Here is a 27,071-nt window from a genome sequence, read left to right as displayed (position 1 = left end):
TTTTCCATATTTCAGGTGTGTGTGTTGATTCAGTACCCCCACTGATGTCCTTGTTTTCCCTACGCATTCATCATCATCATAAAACTCTCTCTGTGAGATAAAAAACAGTACACTGAGAAAACCTGTTTGACAGGATCTGGTGTCAAATAACTACACCCAGGCTTCAAATCCAATGACTACATCACAGCCTGTAGGGAGGAGGTCAGAGAACTGGCAGTGTTGTTCCAGGACAACAACCTCTCCCTCAATGTGAGCAAGACAAAGGAGCTGATCGTGAACTACAGGAAAAGGCCGAACAGGCCCCGATTAACATCGACGGGACTGTAGTGGAGCGGGTCGAGAGTTTCAAATTCCTTGGTGTTCACATCACCAATGAACTATCATGGTCCAAACACACCAAGACAGACGTTAAGAGGGCACGACAACACCTTTTCCCCCTCAGGAGACTGAAAAGATTAGGCATGGGTCCCCAGATACTCAAAAATTCTACAGCTGCACCATCGATAGCATCCTGACCGGTTGCATCACCGCCTGGTATGGCAAGTGCTCGGCATCTGACCATAAGGCGCTACAGAGGGTAGTGTGTACGGCCCAGTATATCACTGGGGCCAAGCTTCCTGCCATCCAGGACCTACAGTTGAAGTCAGAAGTTTACCTACACCTTAGCCAAATACATTTAAACTCCGTTTTTCACAATTCCTGACATTTAATCCGAGCAAAAAATTCACTGTCTTAGGTCAGTTAGGATCACTACTTCATTTAAAGAATGTTAAATGTCAGATGAATAGTAGAGAGAATGATTTATTTCAATTAGTATTTGGTAGCATTGCCTTTAAATTGTTTAACTTGGGTCAAACGTTTCAGGTTGCCTTCCACAAGCTTCCCACAATAAGTTGGGTGAATTTTGTCCCATTCCTCCTGACAGAGCTAGTGTAACTGAGTCAGGTTTGTAGGCCTCCTTGCTTGCACACGCTTTTTCAGTTCTGCTCACACATTTTCTATAGGATTGAGGTCAGGGCTTTGTAATACCTTGACTTTGTTGTCCTTTAGCCATTTTGCCACAACTTTGGAAGTATACTTGGGGTCATTGTCCATTTGGAAGACCCATCCTGACTGATGTCTTGAGATATTGCTTCAATATATCCACATAATTTTCCAGCCTCATGATGCCATCTATTTTGTGAAGTGCACCAGTCCCTCCTGCAGCAAAGCACCTCCACAACATGATGCTGCCACCCCCGAGCTTCACGGTTGGGATGGTGTTCTTCAGCTTGCAAGCCTCCCTCCTTTTCCCTCCAAACATAACGATGGTCATTATGGCCAAACAGTTATATTTTTGTTTCATCAGACCAGAGGACATTTCTCCAAAAAGTACGATATTTGTCCCCATGTACAGTTGCAAACCATAGTCTGGCTTTTTTAATGCCGGTTTTGGAGCAGTGGTTTCTTCCTTGCTGAGCGGCCTTTCAGGTTATGTCGATATAGGACTCGTTTTACTGTGGATATAGATACTTTTGTACCTGTTTCATCCAGCATCTTCACAAGGTCCTTTGCTGTTGTTCTGGGATTGATTTGCACTTTTCGCACCAACATACATTAATTTCAAGGAGACAGAACGCGTCTCCTTCCTGAGCTGTATGACGGCTGCGTGGTCCCATGGTGTTTATACTTGCGTACTATTGTTTGTACAGATGAACGTGGTACCTTCAGGCGTTTGGAAATTGCTCCCAAGGATGAATCAGACTTGTGGAGGTCTACAATTTTTTCCCTGATATTTTGGCTGATTTCTTTTGATTTTCCCATGATGTCAAGCAAAGAGGCACTGAGTTTGAAGGTAGGCCTTGAATACATCCACAGGTACACCTCCAATAGGCTAATTGACATCATTTGAGTCAATCAGAAGCTTCTAAAGCCATGACATAATTTTCTGGAATTTTCCAAGCTGTTTAAATGCACAGTCAACTTAGTGTATGTAATCTTCTGACCCACTGGAATTGTGATACAGTGAATTTTAAGTGAAATAATCTGTCTGGAAACAATTGTTGGAAAAATTAGAGTAGATGTCCTAACCGACTTGTCAAAACTATAGTTTGTTAACAAGAAATTTGTGGAGTGGTAGTTTTAATGACTCCAACCTAAGTGTATGTAAACTTCTGACTTCAACTGTATATGTATATAACAGAGGAAAGCTCAAAAAACTGTCAGAGACTCCAGTCACCCAAGTCATAGACTGTTTCCTCAGCTACCGCACGGCATGTGTTACCGGTGCGCCAAGTCAGACAGCTTCTACCCCCAAGCCATAAGAGTGCTCAACAATTAATCAATTGACCACCGGACTATTTACATTGACCCCCCCCCCCCCATTTGTTTTGTATACTGCTGCTACTCGCTGTTTATTATCTATGCATAGTCATTTCACCCCTACCTCCATGTACAAATTACATCGACTAGCCTGTACCTCCGCACATTGACTAGGTACCGGTACCCCTGTATATAGCCTCGTTATTGTTCTTTTATTGTGTTACCTTTTGTAATTTTTTTACTTTAGTTTATTTGGAAAATATTTTCTTAACTCTTTCTTGAACTCCACTGTTGGTTAAGGGCTTGTAAGCATTTTACGGTAAGGTCTACACTAGCTGTATTCGGCGCAGAGAAATAAAGAGAAATGAAGTTTGATTTGATTCAATGTGTTTTTCGACCAACATATACAATTGAAGGCATCCAGACATTGGGTTTACTGTATGTTTATAGTGACAGTTATTATTGTAAAGGGGCAATCAATCCACTCTTAAAATCTAAATCAATAAAATAAACAATTATGGTTGAGTTTATGAAAAGACTGGAGTGAGTTGAGTTGGTTCACACTAAGCTGTGAGAAAGCAGTATTATGTTCCCATGCTATCAGATCTGTCGATCAGGGAGAGAGAGGGGTTCGAGTTATGCCGTTCTCATGCAGAAAATGTTGAAAGAGCTTAAAATGACATCCCTTCCTTTAGTGATTTTTCTAATTTGTCTCACCAGTAAATTATCTTAGCCTTAGGTGCTTTGTTATTGTGTTAAGATAAAGTCTAATATCTAAATCATTGATTGTCACGTTATATTCAGTTGTGTTACAAAGACAGTTCATTTATATTCAGTAAGATTGAATGAACAAATGATCCTAATATTCCGCCCAGTATCAACTTTAGCATAATTGTTTCACTCTGAATGACTGTTTCACGGTTTGTTCTCTTTCTATTCAAAGAAACCTGCATTATAGTGCAACACCTCAGTCATGTCCCTCCATCAAATACACTGATGACACACTACTGCTATCTAGTGGTATATACTTATGCCCTCTCTCAGCATAGTTCTATTATGACAAATGATGAAGGAACTGTCTGCCACCCACATGACAAAAACTATGACAAAGCTCCTGACAATGCTACCTACCTCCCTCACTAACTTTAAGCATCAGTTGTCAGAGCAGCTTACCGATCATTGCACCTGTACATAGCCCACCCAACTATCTCACCCCCATATTGTTATTTATTTTTTTGCTCCTTTGCACCCCAGTATCTCTACTTGTACATTCATCTTCTGCACATCTATCACTCCAGTGTTTATTTGCTAAATCGTAATTATTTCGCCACTATGGTCTATTTATTGCCTTACCTCCCTAATCTTACTACATTTGCACACACTGTATATAGACTTTTCTATTGTGTTATTGACTGTACGCTTGTTTATCCCATGTGTAACTCTGTGTTGTTTGTATCGCACTGCTTTGCTTTATCTTGGCCAGGTCGCAGTTGTAAATGAGAACTTGTTCTCAACTGGACTACCTGGTTAAATAAAAGTGAAATAAAATTAGAAAATACCATTGTAAAAATCCTGTGATGTTTATTTAATAGGAACACTGATGGAAAAATCTGCTCAGTCATGGAAATTTATACATTTAATTTGTTTTGTATATCACTTTATTTAGTAAAGTCAAGCTCATGTCAAGTTAATGAGATATATCGCATCTCAATGTTGTGCTGACTGAATCACTGACCTTCCATTGCAGGCTCACTGTTGAATAATCAATTCTGGGAATTCACTAGTAAAACTATTCTGGTTTAGTAGATTTTCAATGTATTTTTAGCAGCGAAGTGAGAAGCAAAACAAAGCATGTCAGAACAATATCTAAATGTGTGGTAACTGGGAGTGGCTAGAGGAGAAATTTGTAAACAGAACATATTGTATCAAGTCTATCTCCAATAATCATTATGGTAGTACCCCAAGTTCCACTGTAAAATAGATTATCCATTACTGGAGTTTTCATGTGAAGTGGCAAAGATACTTCATAAAAGGTTTTCTATCAATGGACCATCCCCCCCTTAATGTCCAATAGGGAACAACCCCTTGTTTACTGCAGTTGGCAAGACATTGGCTAATGGAACCGGGCAAAGCCAAAACATAATTCAGACAGGGCATGTTGTAAGTGTCAGAGATACAGCATTATTCCAATTACAGAGTTTATTCATTTTAAAAGGAATTTCCTAAAAGGATATTGATGTGGGATCTAAAAGTGTGATAGGCAACAAACTGAGGGGTAAAATGAACGGTTTCTGCCTTATACAAGCTGATTGGCCTCTACTCCCCAAACAGCAACATCCCTACTCATCTCTGTCCTGTAGTGTGCCTGTTAGGAAGAACTGTAGGGTGGACAATGTCCAACCTAGAACCACACAATGCATCATTGCATTGGCGTTCCTTTCAGTCAAACAGACAAAGTGCATAAACCACAGTGCTTCAGCATGGACAATTGGGAATTCATGGACTTATTGACTATGGAACAAGCGGTATCTTGTATTGCAGCTTGTATTGCAGGGTTTTGGGTTCGATTCCCATGGTAGAGCAGTACAAAAATGTAGGGAATCAGTACTGTAAGTAGATCTAGATAAGAGCGTCTGCTAAATGACCAAAACATTTTTCGTTGTTGTCTTTGTAAAAAAAAAGGTGTGGTAATTGCTAGGTTGTAATCACAGCGATAAAAGAGCAAACAGCCATGTTGAGCATATTTTTCCCTTTCTTTTATCCCCAGTTCTGTGCAAGCTGTAGCCCCCCCCCCCCCCCCCCCCCCCCCCCCCCCCCCCCATGGCTGTGGAGGAGCTGGGCATCATCTTGTCTATGGTGGGCCTGACAGGCACCATCCTGATCTGCGCCCTGCCCATGTGGAAGGTCACAGCGTTCATCGGCACCCACCTGGTGGTCATGCAGGTGTTCTGGGAGGGCCTGTGGATGACCTGTGTGTCTGAAACCACGGGACAGATGCAGTGTAAGATCTACAACGCTCTTCTAGACCTGTCCCCTGACCTCCAGGCGGCCCGGGGCCTCATTGTCATCAGCATGGTACTGGGCTGCCTGGCGTTCCTCGTCTTCCTCCTGGGGGCTAGGTGTACCAACTGCCTGAGCCATCCCAGGGTCAAAGACTGCATGGTGCAGGCCGCAGGGGTCACCTTAGCCCTGGCTGGGTTAAGCACCATAGTGGCTGTGTCCTGGACAGCCCAGTCTATCATTAGGGAATTCTATAACCCGCGGGTCCCTGAGGTGCTGAAGAAGGAGATGGGGGCGGCCATTTATGTGGGCTGGGTGACCTCTGGGTTCCTGTTCTGTGGAGGAGGGGTGCTGTGTACCAGATATCCTCCAGGGGGGAGAGAGGGCAGGCATGGTTCCAACAATAGGTACACCCTGGCTAGGATGCCCACTCACACTCACAGCAGCTACGCCATAAAGAACTATGTGTGAGAGGGGAGTGCTTTATTTGCCTGTTAACTTCAGGTAAATCATGTTGGCAGGTGTTGGCACTCTGAAGAGACATGTCACAGCATGTCTTTCCATCAGAACATTGTAATTTTGAACATTGCATGTGCATGTCTGGTCGTTCAGTGTATTGTCTGACTTTGATGCATTTAGAATTGCCCTGGAACTATTTGATACAGTAGCTTTGGTGGAAGTTATTAAAAATAAGATAATATTAGTTCATTATTGTTACAAAATAAGTCTGGCTTAGGTCATTGTAGATATTCAAATGTTCACTATCACCATGAAAGATGTTTGTTGAGGAAATATCTGTTATTGAAATATAATCACTGAAAATCAAATCAATGTTTTTCACATTTAATTTTGTGACTAGAATCTGCGTTAAAAGAAAATAGATACAGCATTTTAGAGGGCAGAAAATCATGTTCTTTGAATGATTTGTGATATAATATATATAAATAAACATTTTGATTCTAAATTACTTTTGTTGCATCTTTTCTATTTATCTTATTGGAAAAAGGTGTATCAAAACTGATTAGAAGGGAGATCATTGAACATTCAGAATTAAGTGTGAAAGACTCGGTGAGGCACACAAGGCTTATTTCCTACAAGATCACAAAGTCAGAGGCTGAAGTCAACAGAAGACACAGTGGCATCTTTGTTATAGTGGCTGTGGTGAAACTGAAAAAGAGGGATTGTTGTGAAACCATGGCACAGTAAACAGAAGGAATCCCCTTTATTCCCCAGCTGTAGAGCTGCACTGCTGCCCCACGCCCTTTTCAGGAATTCGGGAGGAGTGGTTTCAAATCACACAGGCTAGACACACACACAAGCACACACTCACACAGACACCCCACCCTGCTGTGCCTGCAGCTGGTTAAACCCTGCTGTTAGGCCTCTTCCTGTGAGGAGCTAAGCTCAGCTCAGTCATGAAGCGGCAGTTGGAGCTAGCTGCATTGGGCCTGGGCATTACAGGCTGGCTGTGCGCCATCCTCACCCGCTGCCTGCCCCTGTGGAAAGTCAGCGGCACTCTGGACAACTCCACAGCCACGCTGCCAGCATACTGGGATGGGGTGTGGCTGGAATGGAACCACTGGGACCTCAACCATGACGGTAGCCTCCACTGCTCCTTCTACCAGTCTTTGTTATCACTCTCTGGAAACTTCCAAACATGGAGAAGCTTGATCATGGCTTCTATAGGTGCTGGAGCTTTTGCTGTGGTCATCAGTATCATTGGAGAGGTGTGGTTTCCGAAGAGGAATCAGGTGAAAGTTGTCTCCGGTGTGGTGTTTGTGCTGTCTGGAATACTGCTGCTTGTCCCTGTCGCTTGGACCTGCCACCACACTAATAAGCCACTGGAGGGCGCTGTGGTGCTGAGGAGAGACTGGGGAGCTGCTCTGTACATAGGATGGATCTCCTTCTCTCTGATGGTAGTAGGGGGAGGGTTTCTCAGTACTAGATGCCTCATGTTCCAGCAGCAGGATGAGTCAGAAAGAGGGAGTTACCCTCCAGGTTATCCTGGGGCAGAGCAGGAGCCAACCAACCCCCTGGATACTATCCACAGGACTGCTTTTAGACACAGCCAGTATGCTCGGGCAACAACACGGCCTTCATGAGAAGATGCAATCACTCTGAGGGCCTTGAGTGAGGAACCTTCCACCTTTGAATTATTCTTCTGTGAAATTCTACCTAAATTGCATGTGTACTAGGTATGAATGGATTTCTAGGTACTATAGACAATGTTAGAAGTAATTCTTCTACTGCAATGAAGCACTTTGAAAGATGTTGAAGAATTTATAATAGGGGTAAAGGAATAGCACTACCCATGGAGAGTGAATTGCGCTTTCAACTGTAATATTTGGGTCTGAAATGTCAAGTTGCTTAATTTTTGTATTGGTGGTAAGGGTTAAGCATCTAAATGTTACATTGCCTTCAGAAAGTATTCACACCCCTGGACTTTTTCCACATTTTGTTGTGTTACAATAACCCATAATGTCAAAGTGGAATTCTGTTTTTTACTAATTAATAAGAAATGAAAAGCTGAAATGTTTTGAGTCAATACGTATTCAACCCGTGTTACAGCAAGCCTTTCCTTCTTAATGCGTTCGAGCCAATCACTTGTGTTGTGACAAGGTAGGATTGGTATACAGAACATAGCCCTATTTGGCAAAAGACCAAGTCCATGTTATGGCAAGAGCAACTCAAATAAGCAAAGAGAAATAACAGTCTATCATTACTTTAAGACATGAAGGACAGTCAATCCGGAATGTTTCTTGAACGTTTCTTCCAAGTGCAGTCGCAAAAACCATCAAGTGCTATGATGAAACTGTCTCTCATCAGGACCGCCACAGGAAAGGAAGACCCAGAGTTACATCTGCTGCAGAGGATAAGTTCATTAGAGTTACCAGCCTACCGAAATCTGCAATTAACTGCACCTCAGATTGCAGCCCAAATAAATATTTCACAGAGTTCAAGTAACAGACACATCTCAACATCAACGGTTCAGAGGAGACTGCATGAGTCAGGCCTTCATGGTCGAAATACTGCAAAGAAACCACCACTAAAGGACACCAATAAGAAGACGAGACTTGCTTTGGCCAAGAAACATGAGCAATGGACATTAGACCCGTGGAAATCTGTCCTTTGGTCTGATGAGTCCAAATTGGAGATTTTTGGTTCCAACCACTGTGTCATTGTGAGACGTAGAGTAGGTGAACAGATGATCTCCGCATGTGTGGTTCCCATCGTGAAGCATGGAGGAGGAGGTGTGATGGTGCTTTGCTGGTGACACTGTCTGTGATTTATTTAGAATTCAAGGCACACTTAACCAGCATGGCTACCACAGCATTTTGCAGCAATACGCCATTTACATTTACATTACATTTAAGTCATTTAGCAGACGCTCTTATCCAGAGCGACTTACAAGTACATACATTCATACTTTTTTTGTACTGGCCCCCCGTGGGAAATGAACCCACAACCCTGGCGTTGCAAGCGCCATGCTCTACCAACTGAGCTACACGGGGCCGTGTATCTGGTTTGCGCTTAGTGGGACTATCATTTGTTTTTCAACAGGACAATGACCCAAAACACACCTCCAGGCTGTGTAAGGGCCATTTGACCGAGAAGGAGAGTGACGGAGTGATGCATCAGATGACCTGGCCTCCACAATCACCCGACCTCAACCCAATTGAGATGGTTTGTGATGAGTTGGACCGCAGTGAAAGAAAAGTAGCCAATAAGTGCTCAGCATATGTGGGAACTCCTTCAAGACTGTTGGAAAAGCAGTTCTCATGAACTGAGAGATTGAGAGAATTCCAAGTGTTCAAAGCTGTCATCAAGTCAAAGTGTGGCTACTTTGAAGAATCTCAAATATAAAATATATCTTGGTTTAACACTTTTTGGCTTACTACATGATTCCATGTGTTATTTCATAGTTTTGATGTTTTCACTGTTATTCTACAATGTAGAAAATAGTACAAATAAAGTTAAACTCTTGAATGAGTGTCCAAACTCCAAACAAAGGTGTCCAAACTTTTGACCGGTACTGTAAATCAGCTTGAAAATCTATGGCAAGACTTGAAAATGGCTGTCTAGCAATGATTAACAACCAACTTGACAGAGCTTGTAGAACTTTTTCAATAATAAATGTGCAAATATTGTATAATCCAGATGTGCAAAGCTCTTAGAGACTTACCCAGAAAGACTCACAGCTGTAATTGCTGCCAAAGGTGATTCTAACATGTATTGACTCAGGGGTGTGAATACTTACATAAATGAGATATTTCTGTATTTAATTTTCAATAAATTTGCTAACAATTATAAAAACATGTCTTCACTTTGTCATTATGGGGTAATGTGTGTAGATGGGTGAGAAAAACAATCAACAAAATGTGGAATAAGTCAAAGCGTATGAATACTTTCTGAAGGCACTGTACAATTTCTGCTCGAGTAATGTCAGTAACAAATTCTTGATATTGGCCCTTTACCTGCATAAACTTGGCATAGGGATATTGATTCAGTTTTTGGAGAGACTATACCATAGTAATCACAAAAATGAATAAAACAATGAAATTATTACATTTTTATTTGCACTTGTTTATAAGGAAAGACTCATTATGAAAAAAATATATAAATTAAGGGGTTATTATTATTAACTATTAATAATAAAATATGTCTTCATAAATATGGTGAAATGGCACACTGGGTAAAATGAAAGGCAGGGTCAAAACCATAGTAATTAGTTGAGTAGAAGTTGCCTCACAAAAATAACTTAATTCAATTATATAGAGCCATTTTTTGTTCATAAGCAAACGTCACATTCAAGTGGTGCACACGCATGATCGCAGCAAAAAGCCCTGGCAAGATAGCTATACACTGATGTCAGGTCCTTGACAAACTTAGCAGTGAGTGATGACCATGAAAAAACACAAGACTGATGGCTATAGCTATGTTCAACAAGTACATTATTCTTCTGGCTTTATCTAGCTCCATTTGTGATATTTTACCTTGCCTCGATGACTTGCTAGGTAATCAATCCTCCGATGATGTAGACGTTAACCATCTGATTACGTGTTTATTAACTTGCACAAGCTGCATTAGATGTTGCATGGGTCAATATAATGATTGCAAATGGTTTGTCAGTGTTTGCCAAAACTCATAATATGAAGTGAAAAACTGGTCAATACCTGACAAGTCTCAAACTTGTTTTGTAAACTAAAGAAATACAGAGCATCTCATTGTTTGAGTTCAGGTTTCCATCAACTTCCAGCTAAAGCATCATGCAACTTGCAAGAGGTCACATCCAGCAATCGACACCCAGAAGCAAATCAGCTGTCACGAGAGACTATACATCCAGTAGTTGTACGTAGGGCAGGCTAAAATATATTCTTTTCAGTTAAATAATTATCTTCAAATAAACAGAGGCTGGAAATAAGAAGGGATCCATTGATATTAGAAATAGAGGTCTCTTTAATGAAGGGTTTGCAGTTTGTGTGGCAACGGTGGTGGTAAGATAGTGTATGTATGTAGTCCTATAGTGCTCTGTGTGAAGGTTATTCCAGCCTCTCATCTCCCTCTTCCACATCCTTCAGACTGAGCACCTCCAGGGAACCTTTACCTTTCGTCTCACAGCGGATCAACTCATCTATCTCCCTGAAGCAGCCTGGGTCCACCAGACATACCTGGAGGATGGAGGGAGGGGGAGAGAAATATATATAGAAAGAGGGGGGAGGGAGAGTGGTTGTTGTTGCATTACTTGAACTATTTACTACTCATAGCGTATACAATGTATTACATATTCGTTTGTATATGTCTAGATAAGACATAACCATTTTAGTTAGGAGCAGGGGTGTCAAACTCATTCCATGAGGACCTAGTGTCTACATGTTTTTGTTTTTTCCTTTCAATTAAGACCTAAACAACCAGGCGAGGGGAGCTCTTCACTAATTAGTGACCTCAATTCATCAATCAAGTCCAAGGGAAGAGCGAAAACCCGCAGACACTCAGCCCAGCGTGGAATGGGATTGACACATGCGCTTTAGAGACACACGGTGTAGGACAGTATACACCAGAGGGATCTCTCTCACCATCTCTAGCTGGTCGTCAAAGTCTTCACTTTCCACCACCTTGAGGAGAGGTTTGAGTTTCTCCTTCAGCCTCTTGCCCTCCTTGGCCGGCAGCACCAGCCTCAGCCTCATGTGGGCCCTCTGGATCTCTATGGAATCCTTCAGCTGCCTGATCACCTCCAAAGCCTAGGAACAAACAAACAGCTGTTAGATTCATTTGCATTAGCATACCAAAGACTGTAATTTGTTGGTACGTACTAAAAGCCATCCATGTAAGTATTCTGGTTTATGTAGCTAAACAACATACAGGTTCAGAATGTTTGATATGAGAGATCAAACTCTTCACATTTGAAGGGAATAATTTATGGCTAAATCTTGCCACTGCTTGTATGCACAGTATGCACAGTGAGTGAGCATTAAAAACAAAGCCGTTCATTAATGTTTCATTGCCAATATTAAAATAAGGAAAATGTCTAGACTCCAGTGTACTGTAGCAACAACACTGTGTCCCAGCTCTACCTGCTGCTTGGTGCTCTTGTTGGCCTTGACAGAGTAGTGGATATCCTTCATGGCCCTCTCTATGAGGTTGACTGTGTATGGTCGCTTGGTCTCTGGGTTCACACACTTCTCCGCCACGATGGTTGCAATGTCTCTGAAACTCGTCTCTAACAGGCTCTGCCTCTCCTTGTCTGAAACCTGGAGTTCTCCTGTAGCTAAAATCTGACCGACAAAGAAAAAGACAAATACAGAATAGGCAAATATCACAGCAATACATAATGTTGAATGAATGTGTGTAATATTAGTTACTGGTGGTTGTATTTGTCAATGTATTTACTTGTTTGCATATCTCTGTCAGGTCATCTGTTCCAAAGGCTTTTGACAGATCATCTTTCTTGGCAACCTGACCCTTGGAAACATTATTGAAAACAGAGCTGGTCTGCAACACTTCATCCAGGTCCTTCTCTCTGTGTAATTGGCAAATGGAAATGGCATGGAGATGCATGAAGTGTTTAAATTAAGTTTTGCTATCACTGTCTCTTAATCCTGGTCTTGGGGACCCAAAGGGGTGCACATTTTTGCCCTAGCACCACACACCCGAATCCACAAATTAAAAGGTGTGACAATGAGTTGGTTAGTGGAATCAGATTAATAGTGCTAGGGCAAAAATGTGCACCCCTTTGGGTCCCAGGACCTGGATAGAAGCACTGTGCTAAATGCTTTCAATACCTAAAACCAAATATTGTATGAACTCTGACCAGCTACTGGATTTGGTTTTGGGGGAGGTCGATGGGGTGTCCCATTTTTTTATTCAAAAGATGCCAGGTGTAGGCGCTTCAAAAGTCCAACGAATCAGTGAAGCAAAACACATGGCACATAAGACTGTTCGTCAGATCCTCATTATTCTACAGCCTCTCGACACTGGGTAAGAATGATGCACGATACAAGGCCAGTGATAGGTCATGACGCCTCCGAAACAGCACAATTTGTTTATATACATATTTAGTTACATTCGGAGCTCATTTAAATACATCAAAGATGAAAACATACTACCATTAGTCTGACATACTCGTAGTGTTTGATATGTGCCTCGGTGGGTATCAAACAGATCAAGCTAGCTAGCCAAATTCCTTAAAAACACTTACGCTCCAGATCTCCAGCTCATCACTTTATTTTTGTAGCAGGCGATTTCAAATCGTTTTCCTCCCTTTTTCATCCTCACCACCGCCACATTTGTGAGTCGGATCTGGTTTGTTGGTGTAAATATAGACATATTTCTGCTTTACAAAACAGAGTAATCTGTCAGTAAAGCGATAAATTTCTTGCAGCGTTGGTGTGATATGAGTTTCACAACAATTCCGCCGGACTGAAACACATACTAGGTACAAAGGTTCCGACTTTTTGTTGATCTTCGATGAGGTTTAATATGTTGCATTGCCGTCACCTACTACACTGGAGTACAACTCCCTTATACTTCACTTGAAAAATAAATAAACAAATACCCCACCATCTAACTTTACCCTCACAAAAAATACAAAAATAACAGCACCCTACTCCACTATTTAAATCTATTTAGTCCTACCTCATGCCAACAACCTCAAAAGGATGGGACATCACCACTTAACACACCCTGTAACTCTTCTGATGTCAAGTCTCGCACACTCAAATACTTCTTCTGCAGCTGCCACCACAGCTTCAATTTTCTGCGACTTACGTTCTCTCCCTGCAGTACAGTTGATAACCATTGCTATATATGCTAAACATCTAATTTTACTGAAACATATCACTTGTTGGCCTATCCCTCTGTACTGGTACTGGTCTACTACTCATACCACTCCTCTCAGGATTTCTCCCCCTTGACCCATATTCCTCTACTTTCTTCACTGCCTCAGCATATGACAACTTCTGCACTACTCTAACCCTAAAAACCTCAACCTGCCTCTCTCGCACGGGACATTTCTGATCCCCAGCCCCATGGGCGCCCCTACAATTAACACATACAGTACCACTACTTTCCCCAATGCTACACATTCCTTTGTCTCATGCCCTTCTGCACACTTCTCACACCTAGAAACCTTCCTCCTACACACTGCTGCCACATGCCCATAAGTAATGTATTCGGTACAAAAGCTCGTACAGGAAAACTTATATCCTAACATCACTTTGTCAGGCAAATACTCAACATCAAAACTCAAAAGAACAGCCAATGACTCTTCTGTTTCACCACTCTCGCCACCCTGTTTGCGTCACACCAAACGACAAGCATCACGAACACTGGGAATCTTCCCCTTCAGCTCATCAACTTTAACATTTACTGCTACCCCAATAATCACGCATTTCAATGGCGCCCTTTTCTTGAGAGCGAAACAATTCACATTTCTTGCGCCCATTTTTTTAAAGCCGAGCTCCTTCTCCCTCTGATCAGCAGAAACAAATAATTATCACAAGACCACTTCTGGTTACCCTCACCGATTCCACAGTACCCAACTCTGTTTTCATCCACCCTGAAACCACAAATGGATCAGCCAAAATGTAAGGGTCCACTTTTTCAAAAAGCTTCACTCCTACTGTCACAGACTTTATTCTGACCCTCGAAGCAAGCCTCGGGCTCCGAAAACTTCACCACACCTACCACCTCCGATACTTCGCACTCATTCACTTCCATTTCTCCTCCTGTCTTCAGCTCACTCTGCTTACACTGTCTACCATTCTTCTTTAACATACCATCTCTTGTTTCCCCGACATTTTTAAGACTCAAGCTCACCATCTTCCTCCCTTTCTCTCTTAGACCTCCTCTGCCTCTTGCTTTCCCTCCATTCCACCTCCATATTCCAAGTGCACGTCTCCTAATGATAATACAGCACTTCTCCTGACATATATCTTATTCTTGGTTTCTCAAGGGATGCCATTTAACCTGCTGTCACAATCAGCACTAACCCTTCGGGATGTAGCGCTCAATAGTGCATCTCACTTATAATACAGCTGCTTGGTCTTGTTGTTATTCTTTATCAAAAGCTACCGCAACACTTTTCAATTTCAAACAAACGCGTTCTCAGCCTTCCTTCTCCGACGTGCTCCTTCAACGTCCTGTCTCCCTTTGCCCCTCTCTCCTTACCGTTTTGGTTATTTTGCGGCTTCACTTCAAGAAATACACTTCCACCATATTTGCAATTGTCTCACATGACCGAAACAAGGTGGTGCGCTATTTTTGTTGGTGTCTGAAGGAAGCTGTTTTGTAATTGTTGTTCTTCTTTGAGACTACACTCATAAGGTGCATTGCCGCCACCTACTCTATGGGTTTTAAAAACTACCCAAAAAACTAAATGTTTTAAATGAACAAATTCATACTAATTACCAAAAACCTAAACACGAGCCAAATTCAAACAAAAACTAAAAACAGTCCGATTTAAATGTCCCTACGCACGCCTGTTTTGTATATATTTTTTTACTTTTACATTTTATACGGTACCATAACGGCTGCTACTGTTAAAAATATGATTACTTTTAATGTATTAGACAAACTAGATACTTTGTATAAAATAACGCTTATAAATTAAGGGCGCTTCATAAATTCACTCCGGCTATCTACTCCGATTTCAGAGCACTCGTCTGAGTATGCCAGAGCACAGAATAATTGATGAATTTACAAATGCCCAACACCACTTCAATATGGCCAGTGTCAGTAAACATCGGCAAAACAAGCCTATTTAAATTGTTGCCAGCAGCAGTTAAGTCACCAATGCTCTGGATAACATAAAAACAGCATAATCAGCTCTGCTAGGGTGACTAAAATGGTCAGTGAGGTGTTCTCTCATTTATGTCTGGAAGCAGCTAGCAAGCTAGGCAATGTTAGCTTGGATGCTTGACTGCCGTTGACTGCACTCTGGCAGTCAAGATTGAATATATGAACTCACCCTAAATTGTGTTCATTTTAACAGATTGGATTTTGCCAGCTAATGAGAGAGGCAGACTATCCCAGCGTTGTAAGTCTGCTTTAACTCGTGTGACTAGGCTTGCAAAGTTAGTTTCATGGAGGGTAGCCAGAGTGTGTTATATTCACACCTAAATAGGAAAAGCCAGAGGGCGACAGACAGAAAGGCAGAGCTCCATGGGGCCTTTTGCTTGGCAGCAGGGTTAATTAGAAAACATTCACTTTTCTGAATGTTCAATTTGTAACCTGAGAATGATCCAAATGTGTTTCAAATATGCATTGTTATCAACAGAGTTCACAGGGTTAGTGATATATAATAGTAGATAATCTGAAATACAGTTACACTTTGTGCTCTTCACCAGCTCGATGGAGTCCAGTGAACGATGATGATAATTTTAAGGCCAAGGAAAGTGGTTCTATCGCAAGAGCAAAAAGGAGCGGGGACATAGGTCAACCTTGACGGGTCCCTCTGGGGAGGGGGAAGTATTTTGAATGTTGAGAGTTGGTGTGTACGCTAGCCGTAGGAGCAGAATAGAGCAGTCGTATCCATGAGATGAAATTAGACCGAAAACCAAATCTTCTCAAAATCTTAAATAAATAATCTCACTACACCCGGTCCAAAGGTCTATTGCCAGAATTGAGTCCACCAGTTCCTGAAGTTTCAGTTTTCTTTGTTTGACATAATGAGCATTGTAATAAATTATCTTTCCCTGTAATACAGCTTTGAAAGTCTCCCGAAGAAGAGGGCGAGGTATCATAATTTTTATTTGTTTCAATGAATACATCTATGTTGGTCGAAATAAAGTTACAGAATTCTTTGTTAGACGATAAGGCCAATCTCCAACTCAACAGTTTTTTTTGCATTCGGAGTAAGAGCTAAGTCCAGAATGTGGGGGGAATGGTCCAAAATTACTATCGCAGAATATTCTGTAGTTTTAACTGAGGGGAGAAGGGCTCTATCTCAGAAAAAAGTAGTCTATGCGCGAGTAGGCTTGATGAACATGAGAAAAGTAAGAGAAATCTTTTGTGACAGGGTGGAGGAAGTGCCATAGATCAACACAACCCATTTGGGTCATGAATGTAGTACCAATCTAGTATAGTTGTTAACACGTAGGTGCGTTTCTTGAAGAAATGCGATATCAAAATTCAGGCTGTTCAGATGTGAAAATACTCTGGCGTGCTTAATTTGCCCCCCACAACCGCGAATGTTCCATGTCACAAGTCTGACTGGAAGCCCCAAAATACCATCCTGACTTGTTGTTGAGCTAGACATTAATCTTCATAAGAGGTGGTCAAATGAAAAAGAGAGATTGAGAGATGAGCAGCATAAAAAAAATCCCCCCAAAAAGCAGAGGACACGAATCTTTGGATAATGCAAACATAAACCACCCCCCACCATCCCGAACATTCCAAACATACACAAAAATAAAAATGATAGTACAATACACTTCAACAGAGAAAAAAAGGAAAAATACAAATCCTAACCCTTCATTATGAACGAGACGAGCAGCAGGAATTCTCTCTTACTCAGCATCCATTGATTACTCTACAGGTGAGGTCAAACCGACCTAGGAAAGAAGTTACATACGCCTTTGAAATGAAATGTGTCAGTAGGCAAGTCTACAATTTGGGTTTCGTTCCCACTTTAAACAACAAATATAACCTTCAGCTTCAGTTATTGATAGACGTGAACAGCGATCGGTGGCATTTCAATGACCATAAAATGAATGTAGTCCACTAGGTGTCGCCACAGGGCTGAGTAATGAGAAACACTTGAAATGAACCAGTAGGCTATGAAAAGGATCGGCCCCTGTGTTGGTAAATTGTTAAACGTCCTTAGGAGGAAACAATTCAATAAAAGTATACAAATGGATATGTACAATTTAAGCAAACGAACCGTGGGTCTAAACTCTTCAGCTAGTGCAACAATGAAACAATAGCACAGTTGGATGAGAAGTGATAGTATTAGACTCCAATTTCGATGTGGAGTCAAAGATAAAGTGAATGTAACTGAGGACCGTCTGTGACCAACATCATCAATTATGGCCAACTTCAACCACAGTAGTTCAGAATGTCCATTAAAAAAATTTGAGTAAAAAATAAAATAAAAAAAACAATATTAATCAAGCAGATCCCAAATGGAAAATGTATATACACAATTATCGGTGGACAGGATCGGTCTCTAACTAGCTAGTAACATCAGTATCCAAAATGACCTAAAGGCTGCCAAACTGAAATGTAGGCTATAGATTGCCATTAGTGGTGAAGCAAGTTCAAAGAAATCAAAATGCTGCGCTTTTAACAGCGAAGTGACACAGAGACGGGGAGGATAAATCAGCCCAAAGCTGATTTTTTATTTTTTTTTAAGGGGTGGATCAGCTTAATATTGCGGAAAGATTGTTGCTTCCATCAATGTAATTGTCTGCATCATTTCCAATCCCCCATATATTTTTGTGTAAATATATATCCATATACATACATATACACATATATATATACACATATATACATACACATACCTATATAGACATACATACTTCTTTTAGAATATACCTTTATTATTCCCCGCAAACCCTACCCCCAATTGGAGTAAACTAATAAACAATAACACTTAGGCTTCTACCTTCAGGTTATATATCTTATACACATTTTACAGACACAATCTATTTTACAATAGTTATATTTTGTTTGTTTTTAGTCCTTCCTCTATTTCTGATGTACATCCAGTTTGATTTCTATTTGTAACTGTGCTATTTCACAAAATTTCTGAACCTATATACATTTTACAGACCCTGTATGTTTTACATTGGTTATCTTGTTATTAGTCCCACCCTTCAGCTCCATTCAACCCCTCCCATCTATCTCTCAACACCATCCATTTTGGATTTCTATTTGCCATATAGTTTTCAACTGTGCTGTGATGCTTGACAGAAGTACTGAACCTTTCTATTCTCATAGCTTCTACAGATTGTAAATTAAAAATAAACATTTTTGCTAAAATAATGATTATATTATTGATTGATTGACTATGGCTTTTCAAATCCCCCAGTATTGCTATCTGCAGTGTTAGTTCTAGGCAAATGTTGCAATTCTTCAGCCATTCCTGGACCTGTGACCAAAAACGAGCTACATACGGACAATACCAAAATAAATGATCTAATGACTCTGCCTCCTCACAGCAAAATCTGCAGAGCTGGGAAGATTGTACCGCCATATGTATAACATTCTATTGGTTGCAAGAATTTTGTATAGTAATTTAAATTGAAAAATTTGAAGTTTTGAATCCGGCGTTGTTTTGCGTGTCTATTCATAAACCATGTGCCATGGAATGGGTACATCAAAAATCTCTTCCCAACTATTTAGCAATTTATATGGCACAGCTGTCAGTTTTTTGGTCCTTAAATGAAATTGGTACATGTTTTTATTTATCACACTTTTCTTTAACCATTTATGTTCTTTAATACAGGGCCGACATACAAGTTCCTTCCTTTTTCCCCTTCTACTTTTCTCTTCCATTTTTGTGGTACTGCTGCAATTAGTTGGTTGTAATTTTGAGTAGAGCAGACATTTCCACATGTCTGTGTTAACTGCATGTGTAACATAACTCCACCAGTCCTATTTATGATATCATTCACAAAAACTATACCTTTTTTTTGTTTTTTATTTATTCGAAAAATACGTTTTCTTTAATCAATTAGTATATTTGAGTTTAACCACAATATTTGTTGTATTATTTGTTCTGCAGGTGGATTAAACTGAAATTGCAACCAACTTTCTAAGGCTTGTTTAAAAAATAACGATATTTTGGAGATTATTTCCTTTTCAAACAACCGAAAGTGAGCAGGTGTAATCTGAACAAAGGTGTAGGCAAAACCATAAGCAAATGGGTAAACTCTGATATGACTAAAGAGGTAATCAGGGTGATTTTTTCCACAAATAGACAGCTATTTTCCTTTCCATGGTAGCAAGATCTTATCTATTTTTGCTAACTTTCTATAAACATTTATTGGAGTGAGATAATTTCTTTCTTTTGGGATTTGTATACTGAGTATGTCCACATCTCCGTCAGACAATTTAATTGGTAAACTACACGGTAATGTAAAATTTGAATTTTTTTGTGATACAATACGTGATATTTATCATAATTTGGTTTTCATCCAGAGAGGTTAGCAAAATTATCTAGATCCTCTATGAGGCTATGGAGAGATTCTAATTGTGGTTTTAAAAGAAAACCTGACTCATCAGCATACAATGACACCTTAGTTTTTAAGCCACGGATTTCTAGTCCTTTAATATTATTGTTTGATTGTTCTAATTTTAACAGCTAACATTTCGATGGCAATAATAAATAGATATGCTGATAGTGGAAAACCTTGTTTTACTCCTCTAGATAGTTTAAAACTGTCTGACATGTAGCCATTATTTATTATTTTACACCTAGGGTTGCTATACATAACTTTAACCCATTTTATAAGAGATTCCCCAAAATTGAAATATTCTAGGCATTTATATATAAACTCCAGTCGTACTTTATCAATAGCCTTTTCAAAATCAGCTATGAAAACCAGGCCTGGTGTCTCCAATATTTCATAGTATTCTATTGTTTCCAGTACTTGTCTTATATTGTCCATGTAAAAAACCTGTCTGATTAGAATGAATAATATCTGACAATACTTTTTAAATTCTATGCGCCAAGCATTTTGCTAGGATTTTTGCATCACAACACTGAAGTGTAAGAGGTCTCCACTTTTTTTAAATAGACTGGATCTTTATATATACCACTTGGGTCCTGTTTCAGTAATAATGATATCAGACCTTCTTGTTGCGTGTCCGATAATTTACCATTTATATAGGAATGGTTGAAACATGCTAATAATGGACCTTTGAGTATATCAAAAAAAGTTTTGTGTACTTCAACTGGTATGTCATTCAGCCCTAGAGTTTTCCCAGCCTTAAAGGCTTTAATTGCATCAAGAAGTTCCTCCACTGTAATTTGGCCTTCACATGAGTCTTTCTGTACAGATGTTAATTTTACATTATTATTAGGGGGGAAAAACATACAATTAGTTTCAGTTATTGGAGATGGAGGAGAATGAAACAAAAACATATTCTTAAAGTACTTTACTTCCTCTTTCATAATACAATTTGGTGAATCATGTGTGACTCCGTCATTTGTAACAAGTTTCAACACATTTTTTTTGGTAGCATTTCTACATTGATGATTGAAAAAGAATTTGGTGCATTTTTCCCAATATTCCATCCAGTTCGCTTTATTTTTACTATATATTACACTGGATCTTTCTTGAATAAGTTCCTCAATTTCTTTTTGTTTTTCCTCTAACTTATTCTGTGCCTCTATGGTACAGTTTTTATTGCGATCTAACTGTACTGTTAGTCCTTCAATTTCCTTTGTTAATATGGACTCTTTTGATCTGAATTGCTTTTGTTTTATAGATGAGTACTGAATTGCATGGCCTCTAAAGGCACATTTAAAAGTGTCCCATACAATAAGGGGATCTGCTGTACCTGCTGCTAGCCCCTGCTAACTGCTTGCTAACCCGGTCTGCTAACTGCTAGCTTGTTAGCATCGGCCTGCTAACTGTCTGAATCGCCGGGTCCCCAGTCAGCCCAACCACTCACTGGACCCATATGTTCACTTGGCTACGCATGCCTCTCTCTAATATCAATATGCCTCGTCCATTACTGTCCTAGTTAGTGATTACTGTCTTATTTCACTGTAGAGCCTCTAGCCCTGCTCAATATGCCTTAACCAACCATGTTGTTCCACCTCCTACATATGCGATGACATCACCTGGTTTAAACGTCTCTAGAGACTATATCTCTCTCATCATTACTCAATGCCTAGGTTTACCTCCAATGTACTCACATCCTACCTTACCTTTGTCTGTACACTATGCCTTGAATCTATGCTATCGAGCCCAGAAACCTGCTCCTTTTACTCTCTGTTCCGAACGTGCTAGATGGCCAGTTCGTATAGCATTTAGCCGTACCCTTATCCTACTTCTCCTCAGTTCCTCTGGTGATCTAGAGGTTAATCCAGGTCCTGCAGTGCCTAGCCCCACTCCCACTACCCAGGTGCTCTCATTTGTTGACTTCTGTAACCGTAAAAGCCTTGGTTTCATGCATGCATGTTAACATCTTATATGTATATACTGTACTCTATACCATCTACTGCATCTTGCCTATGCCGTTCTGTACCATGACTCATTCATATATCTTTATGTACATATTCTTTATCCCTTTACACTTGTGTGTATAAGGTAGTAGTTGTGGAATTGTTAGGTTAGATTACTCGTTGGTTACTACTGCATTGTCGGAACTAGAAGCACAAGCATTTCGCTACACTCGCATTAACATCTGCTAACCATGTGTATGTGACAAATAAAATTTCATTTGATTTAGAAGCCTACTCCCTAAGTTTGTTTTATTCACTGCTTTAGCACACTCTGCCAACCCGGATGTCTTAGCCGTGTCTGAATCCCGGCTTAGGAAAACCACCAAAAACCCTGAAATCTCCATCCCTAACTATAACATTTTCCTCCAAGATAGAACTGCCAAAGGGGGCGGTGTTGCAATCTACTGCAAAGATAGCCTGCAGAGTTCTGTATTACTATCTAAGTCTGTACCCAAACAATTCGAGCTTCTACTTTTTCACCTTTCCAGAAACAAGTCTCTCACTGTTGCCGCTTGCTATAGACCTCCCTCTGCCCCAGCTGTGCCCTCGATACCATATGTGAATTGATTGCCCCCCATCTATCTTCTGAGCTCGTGCTACTAGGTAACCTAAACTAGGACATGCTTAAGACCCCGGCCATCCTACAATCTAAGCTTGATGCCCTCAATCTCACACAAATTATCAATGAACCTACCAGGTACAACTCCAAATCCGTAAACACGGGCACCCTCATAGATGTCATCCTAACTAACTAACCCTCCAAATACACCTCTGCTGTTTTCAATCAAGATCTCAATGATCACTGCCTCATTGCCTGCATCCGTAATGGGTCTGCGACCAAACAACCACCTCTCATCACTGTCAAACGCTCCCTAAAACACTTCTGCAAGCAGGCCTTTCTAATCGACCTGGCCGGGGTATCCTGGAATGACATTGACCTCATCCCGTCAGTAGATGATGCCTGGCTATTCTTTAAAAGTGCCTTCCTCACCATCTTAAATAAGCATGCCCCATTCAAAAAATGTAGAACTAGGAATAGATATAGTCCTTGGTTCACTCCAGACCTATCTGCCCTTGACCAGCACAAAAACATCCTGTGGCGTTCTGCATTAGCATCGAATAGCCCCCGTGATATGCAACTTTTCAGGGAAGTTAGGAACAAATATACACAGGCAGTTAGGAAAGCTAAGGCTAGGTTTTCCAAACAGAAATTTGCATCCTGTTGTACTAACCCAAAAAAGTTCTGGAACATTGCAAAGTCCATGGAGAATAAGAGCACCTCCTCCCAGCTGCCCACTGCTCTGAGGCTAGGAAACACTGTCACCACCGATAAATCCACTATAATTGAGAATTTCAATAAGCATTTCTCTACGGCTGGCCATGCTTTCCACCTGGCTACCCCTACCCTGGTCAACTGCCCAGCACCCTCCACAGCCACCAGCCAAAGCCCCCACCATTTCTCCTTCACCCAAATCCAGATAGCTGATGTTCTGAAAGAGCTGCAAAATCTGGACCCCTACAAATCAGCCAGGCTAGACAATCTGGACCCTCTCTTTCTAAAATTATCTGCCGAAATTGTTGCAACCCCTATTACTAGCTTGTTCAACCTCTCTTTCGTATCGTCTGAGATTCCCAAAGATTGGAAAGCTGTCGCAGTCATCCCCCTCTTCAAAGGGGGTGACACTCTAGACCCAAACAGCTACAGAACTATATCTATCCTACCCTGTCTTTCTAAGGTCTTCGAAAGCCAAGTTAACAAACAGATTACCGACCATTTCGAATCCCACCGTACCTTCTCCGCTATGCAATCTGGTTTCAGAGCTGGTCATGGGTGCACCTCAGCCACGCTCAAGGTCCTAAATGACATCATAACCGCCATCGATAGACATTACTGCACAGCCGTATTCATTGACCTGGCCAAGGCTTTCGACTCTGTCAATCACCACATTCTTATTGGCAGACTCGACAGCCTTGGTTTCTCAAATGAGTGCCTCGCCTGGTTAACCAACTACTTCTCTGATAGAGTTCAGTGTGTCAAATCGGAGGGCCTGTTGTCCGGACCTCTGGCAGTCTCTATGGGGGTACCACAGGGTTCAATCCTCGGGCCGACTCTCTTCTCTGTATACATCAATGATGTTGCTTTTGCTGCTGGTGATTCTCTGATACACTTCTACGCAGACGACACCATTCTGTATACTTCTGGCCCCTCTTTGGACACTGTGTTAATAACTAACCTCCAGACGAGCTTCAATGCCATACAACTCTCCTTCCGTGGCCTCCAACTGCTCTTAAACGCAAGTAAAATTAAATGCATGCTATTCAACCGATCACTGCCCGCACCTGCTCGCCCGTCCAGCATCACTACTCTGGACAGCTCTAACTTAGAATACGTGGATAACTACAAATACCTAGGTGTCTGGTTAGACTGTAAACTCTCCTTCCAGACTCACATTAAGCATCTCCAATCCAAACTTAAATCTAGAATCAGCTTCCTATATCGCAACAAAGCATCCTTCACTCATGCTGCTAAACATACCCTCGTAAAACTGACCATCCTACCGATTCTCGACTTCGGTGATGTCATCTATAAAATAGCCTCCAACACTCTACTCAAGAAACTGGATGCAGTCTATCACAATGCCATCTGTTTTGTCACCAAAGCCCCATACACTACCCACCATTGCGACCTATACGCTCTTGTTGGTTGGCCCTTGCTTCATACTTGTCGCCACACCGGCTACAGGTTATCTACAAGTCTCTGCTAGGTAAAGCCCCGCCTTATCTCAGCTCACTGGTCACCATAGCAGCACCTACTCGTAGCACGCGCTCCAGCAGGTATATCTCACTGGTCACCCCCAAAGCCAATTCCTCATTTGGTCGTCTTTCCTTTCAGTTCTCTGCTGCCAATGACTGGATCGAACTGCAAAAATCTCTGAAGCTGGAAACACTTATCTCCCTCACTAGCTTTAAGCACCAGCTGTCAGAGCAGCTCACAGATTACTGCACCTGTACATAGCCCATCTATAATTTAGCCCAAACAACTACCTCTTCCCCTACTGTTTATGTATTTTGCTCATTTGCACCCCATTATTTCTATTTCTACTTTGCACATTCTTCCACTGCAAATCTACCATTCCAGTGTTTTACTTGCTATATTGTATTTACCTCGCCACCATGGCCTTTTTTGCCTTTACCTCCCTTATCTCACCTCATTTGCTCACATTGTATATAGACTTATTTTTCTACTGTATTATTGACTGTATGTTTTGCTTATTCCATGTGTAACTCTGTGTTGTTGTATGTGTCGAATTGCTATGCTTTATCTTGGCCAGGTCGCAGTTGCAAATGAGATCTTGTTCTCAACTAGCCTACCTGGTTAAATAAAGGTGAAATAAAATAAAAACCTATGTTATGTCTGAAAAAGTCAGTTATAAATTCTTCTGTCCTAGTTCTAAACAATATATCATCTTGTAGTCTTTGATTAAATTTCCAATATCCTCGCCCACGTGGAAATTCTGTAAGAGTAATATATATGCCAATTATGTGATGAGCCGACCGCATTCTATCCCCTATCAACACTTTTAAAACTTTTGGTGCCAGAGAGAATGGCATAAGAAAGTAGTCAAGACGACTTGATTAAGCCTCCGCCATGTATATCTCACTAGGTCAGGGTATTTTAGTCTCCATATATCCACTAATTCCAATATATCCATGACATTCATGATTTCCTTAAGTGCCTGAGGGTGATAGTTTGTAGTGTGGATTTCCTTTTCGGTCCATATAGGTATTTTAAGACCGTATTAAAATCTCCCACCATAATAATAGAGTCTACTGTTGCTTGTAGAGTTGATAAATTCTTATATATATTTTCAAAGAAGCTTGGATCATCATTATTTGGACCGTATAGGTTAATAAGCCATATCTGTTTATTGTACAATAACATATTTAAAATAATCCATCTACATTGATGATCTGTTTGGACAATTTGCACATTTGGATCAAAATTACTGTTAATTAAAACCATCACCCCTTTTGAATTTCTTTGCCCATGGGAGAAATATATTTCACCCCCCCAGTCCCTTTTCCACAAAACTTCATCTAAAAATGTTGAATGAGTTTCCTGTAAACAATAGATATTATATTCCTTCTTTTTTAGCCAGTTAAATACTGATAGTCTTTTCTTATTATCTGCTAAGTCATTACAGTTGTAACTGGCTATGCTTATTTCACCACTTACCATAATGAGACACAACTTTCATTTCTGTTTATCAAAATATATGTTTGTAAATGTACCATTAAAAATTAACATGATGATTGAGTGTCTATATACTGTAGCTGTTCCATGATATTTACATTGCTGCTAAGTAAACCTCCAGTTGGTCCCCACTATTCCATCCGCTAAAAGCCCTCCTCATCCCGAGATGGGTTGTCATCCCAATGTCCGGCAGACCACCCCCGACCCCCCCGTATCCCATAGCCCTGAAAAGACTGGGATCCATCCTTCGAAAAGAGCACACAGTTCCATTTACAGAACAGAATGCCAAATGCATTTCAATCACCCTCACCTTGATTTGTATTATATATATATATATATATATATATATATACATAGCAATAAAAAAAATAGAATAAAAAAGAAAAAATATATATATTTTAAAAATCCTGTTTCTTAATTTCCATAATTAGCTATTAATATTTGTAGTGATGTAGGCAATTTAAGCAAAACACTTGACCTCTCACCAGTCTCGTCATTACCAAATCTACATTATTGCAAGCAATTATTTTATTATCAAACGATTATTGTGAATCATCCTATATTGTCCCTAACATCTTTTACTCCTTCGCAACAGTTGTGGGATACTCCCACCCACCCACCCACCCACCCACACTCCCACACAACCATAGACTCAGATTCTCAACAGTTGCACCATCCCAGAGCCCAACTCAAGAAAGGTCTTGATTTACGAATGCAAATAAAGTTGCAGCTGTATGAGACAACCTGCAAGACTGTGCAGAAAGAATGGACAGAAATGGACAGATTTTATTCAACATTGTCACGTCCTAGATGATGGAGGTCAAATGTACACCTTTT

General features: G+C 40.6%; 3 protein-coding genes across 3 annotated transcripts; 2 read left to right on the top strand and 1 right to left on the bottom strand.

The window, feature by feature from the left end:
• The first annotated feature begins 5,121 nt into the window (after positions 1–5,121).
• On the top strand, positions 5,122–6,195 carry LOC129832032 (claudin-4-like). The gene has a single exon (XM_055895748.1). The coding sequence runs from the start codon at positions 5,122–5,124 to the stop codon at positions 5,770–5,772; it is 651 nt and encodes a 216-aa protein (XP_055751723.1). The 3' UTR covers positions 5,773–6,195.
• Positions 6,196–6,614: 419 nt separating this feature from the next.
• LOC129832031 (claudin-4-like) lies at positions 6,615–9,810 on the top strand. The gene has a single exon (XM_055895747.1). It carries the CDS (start codon positions 6,717–6,719, stop codon positions 7,401–7,403), a length of 687 nt encoding a protein of 228 aa, XP_055751722.1. The 5' UTR covers positions 6,615–6,716; the 3' UTR covers positions 7,404–9,810.
• Positions 9,811–9,856: 46 nt separating this feature from the next.
• Positions 9,857–13,426, bottom strand: LOC129832030 (ribosome maturation protein SBDS-like). The gene is made up of 5 exons (XM_055895746.1): positions 12,998–13,426; positions 12,190–12,319; positions 11,874–12,074; positions 11,376–11,540; positions 9,857–10,970 (listed from the first exon to the last, which is right to left on the bottom strand). The coding sequence occupies exons 1-5, from the start codon at positions 13,123–13,125 to the stop codon at positions 10,842–10,844; spliced, it is 753 nt and encodes a 250-aa protein (XP_055751721.1). The 5' UTR covers positions 13,126–13,426; the 3' UTR covers positions 9,857–10,841.
• Positions 13,427–27,071: the final 13,645 nt, after the last annotated feature.

Source organism: Salvelinus fontinalis, chromosome 33, assembly GCF_029448725.1.
Source record: "Salvelinus fontinalis isolate EN_2023a chromosome 33, ASM2944872v1, whole genome shotgun sequence".
Lineage (NCBI taxonomy): Eukaryota > Metazoa > Chordata > Actinopteri > Salmoniformes > Salmonidae > Salvelinus > Salvelinus fontinalis.
Note: the sequence above shows the minus strand (reverse complement) of the source record. Positions and strands in the feature narration are given on the sequence as shown.

What these genes read in the sequence shown, in the direction of transcription:
- LOC129832032 (XM_055895748.1), top strand. Translation starts at nt 5,122, where the DNA reads ATGGCTGTGGAGGAGCTGGGCATCATCTTGTCTATGGTGGGCCTGACA.
- LOC129832031 (XM_055895747.1), top strand. Translation starts at nt 6,717, where the DNA reads ATGAAGCGGCAGTTGGAGCTAGCTGCATTGGGCCTGGGCATTACAGGC.
- LOC129832030 (XM_055895746.1), bottom strand. Translation starts at nt 13,125, where the DNA reads ATGTCTATATTTACACCAACAAACCAGATCCGACTCACAAATGTGGCG. An exon ending in TGACAGAGATATGCAAACAA is followed by an intron (nt 12,075 to 12,189) that starts GTAAATACATTG and finishes TTTGTCGGTCAG; the next exon opens with ATTTTAGCTACAGGAGAACT. An exon ending in ACAAGAGCACCAAGCAGCAG is followed by an intron (nt 11,541 to 11,873) that starts GTAGAGCTGGGA and finishes GTTTGTTCCTAG; the next exon opens with GCTTTGGAGGTGATCAGGCA.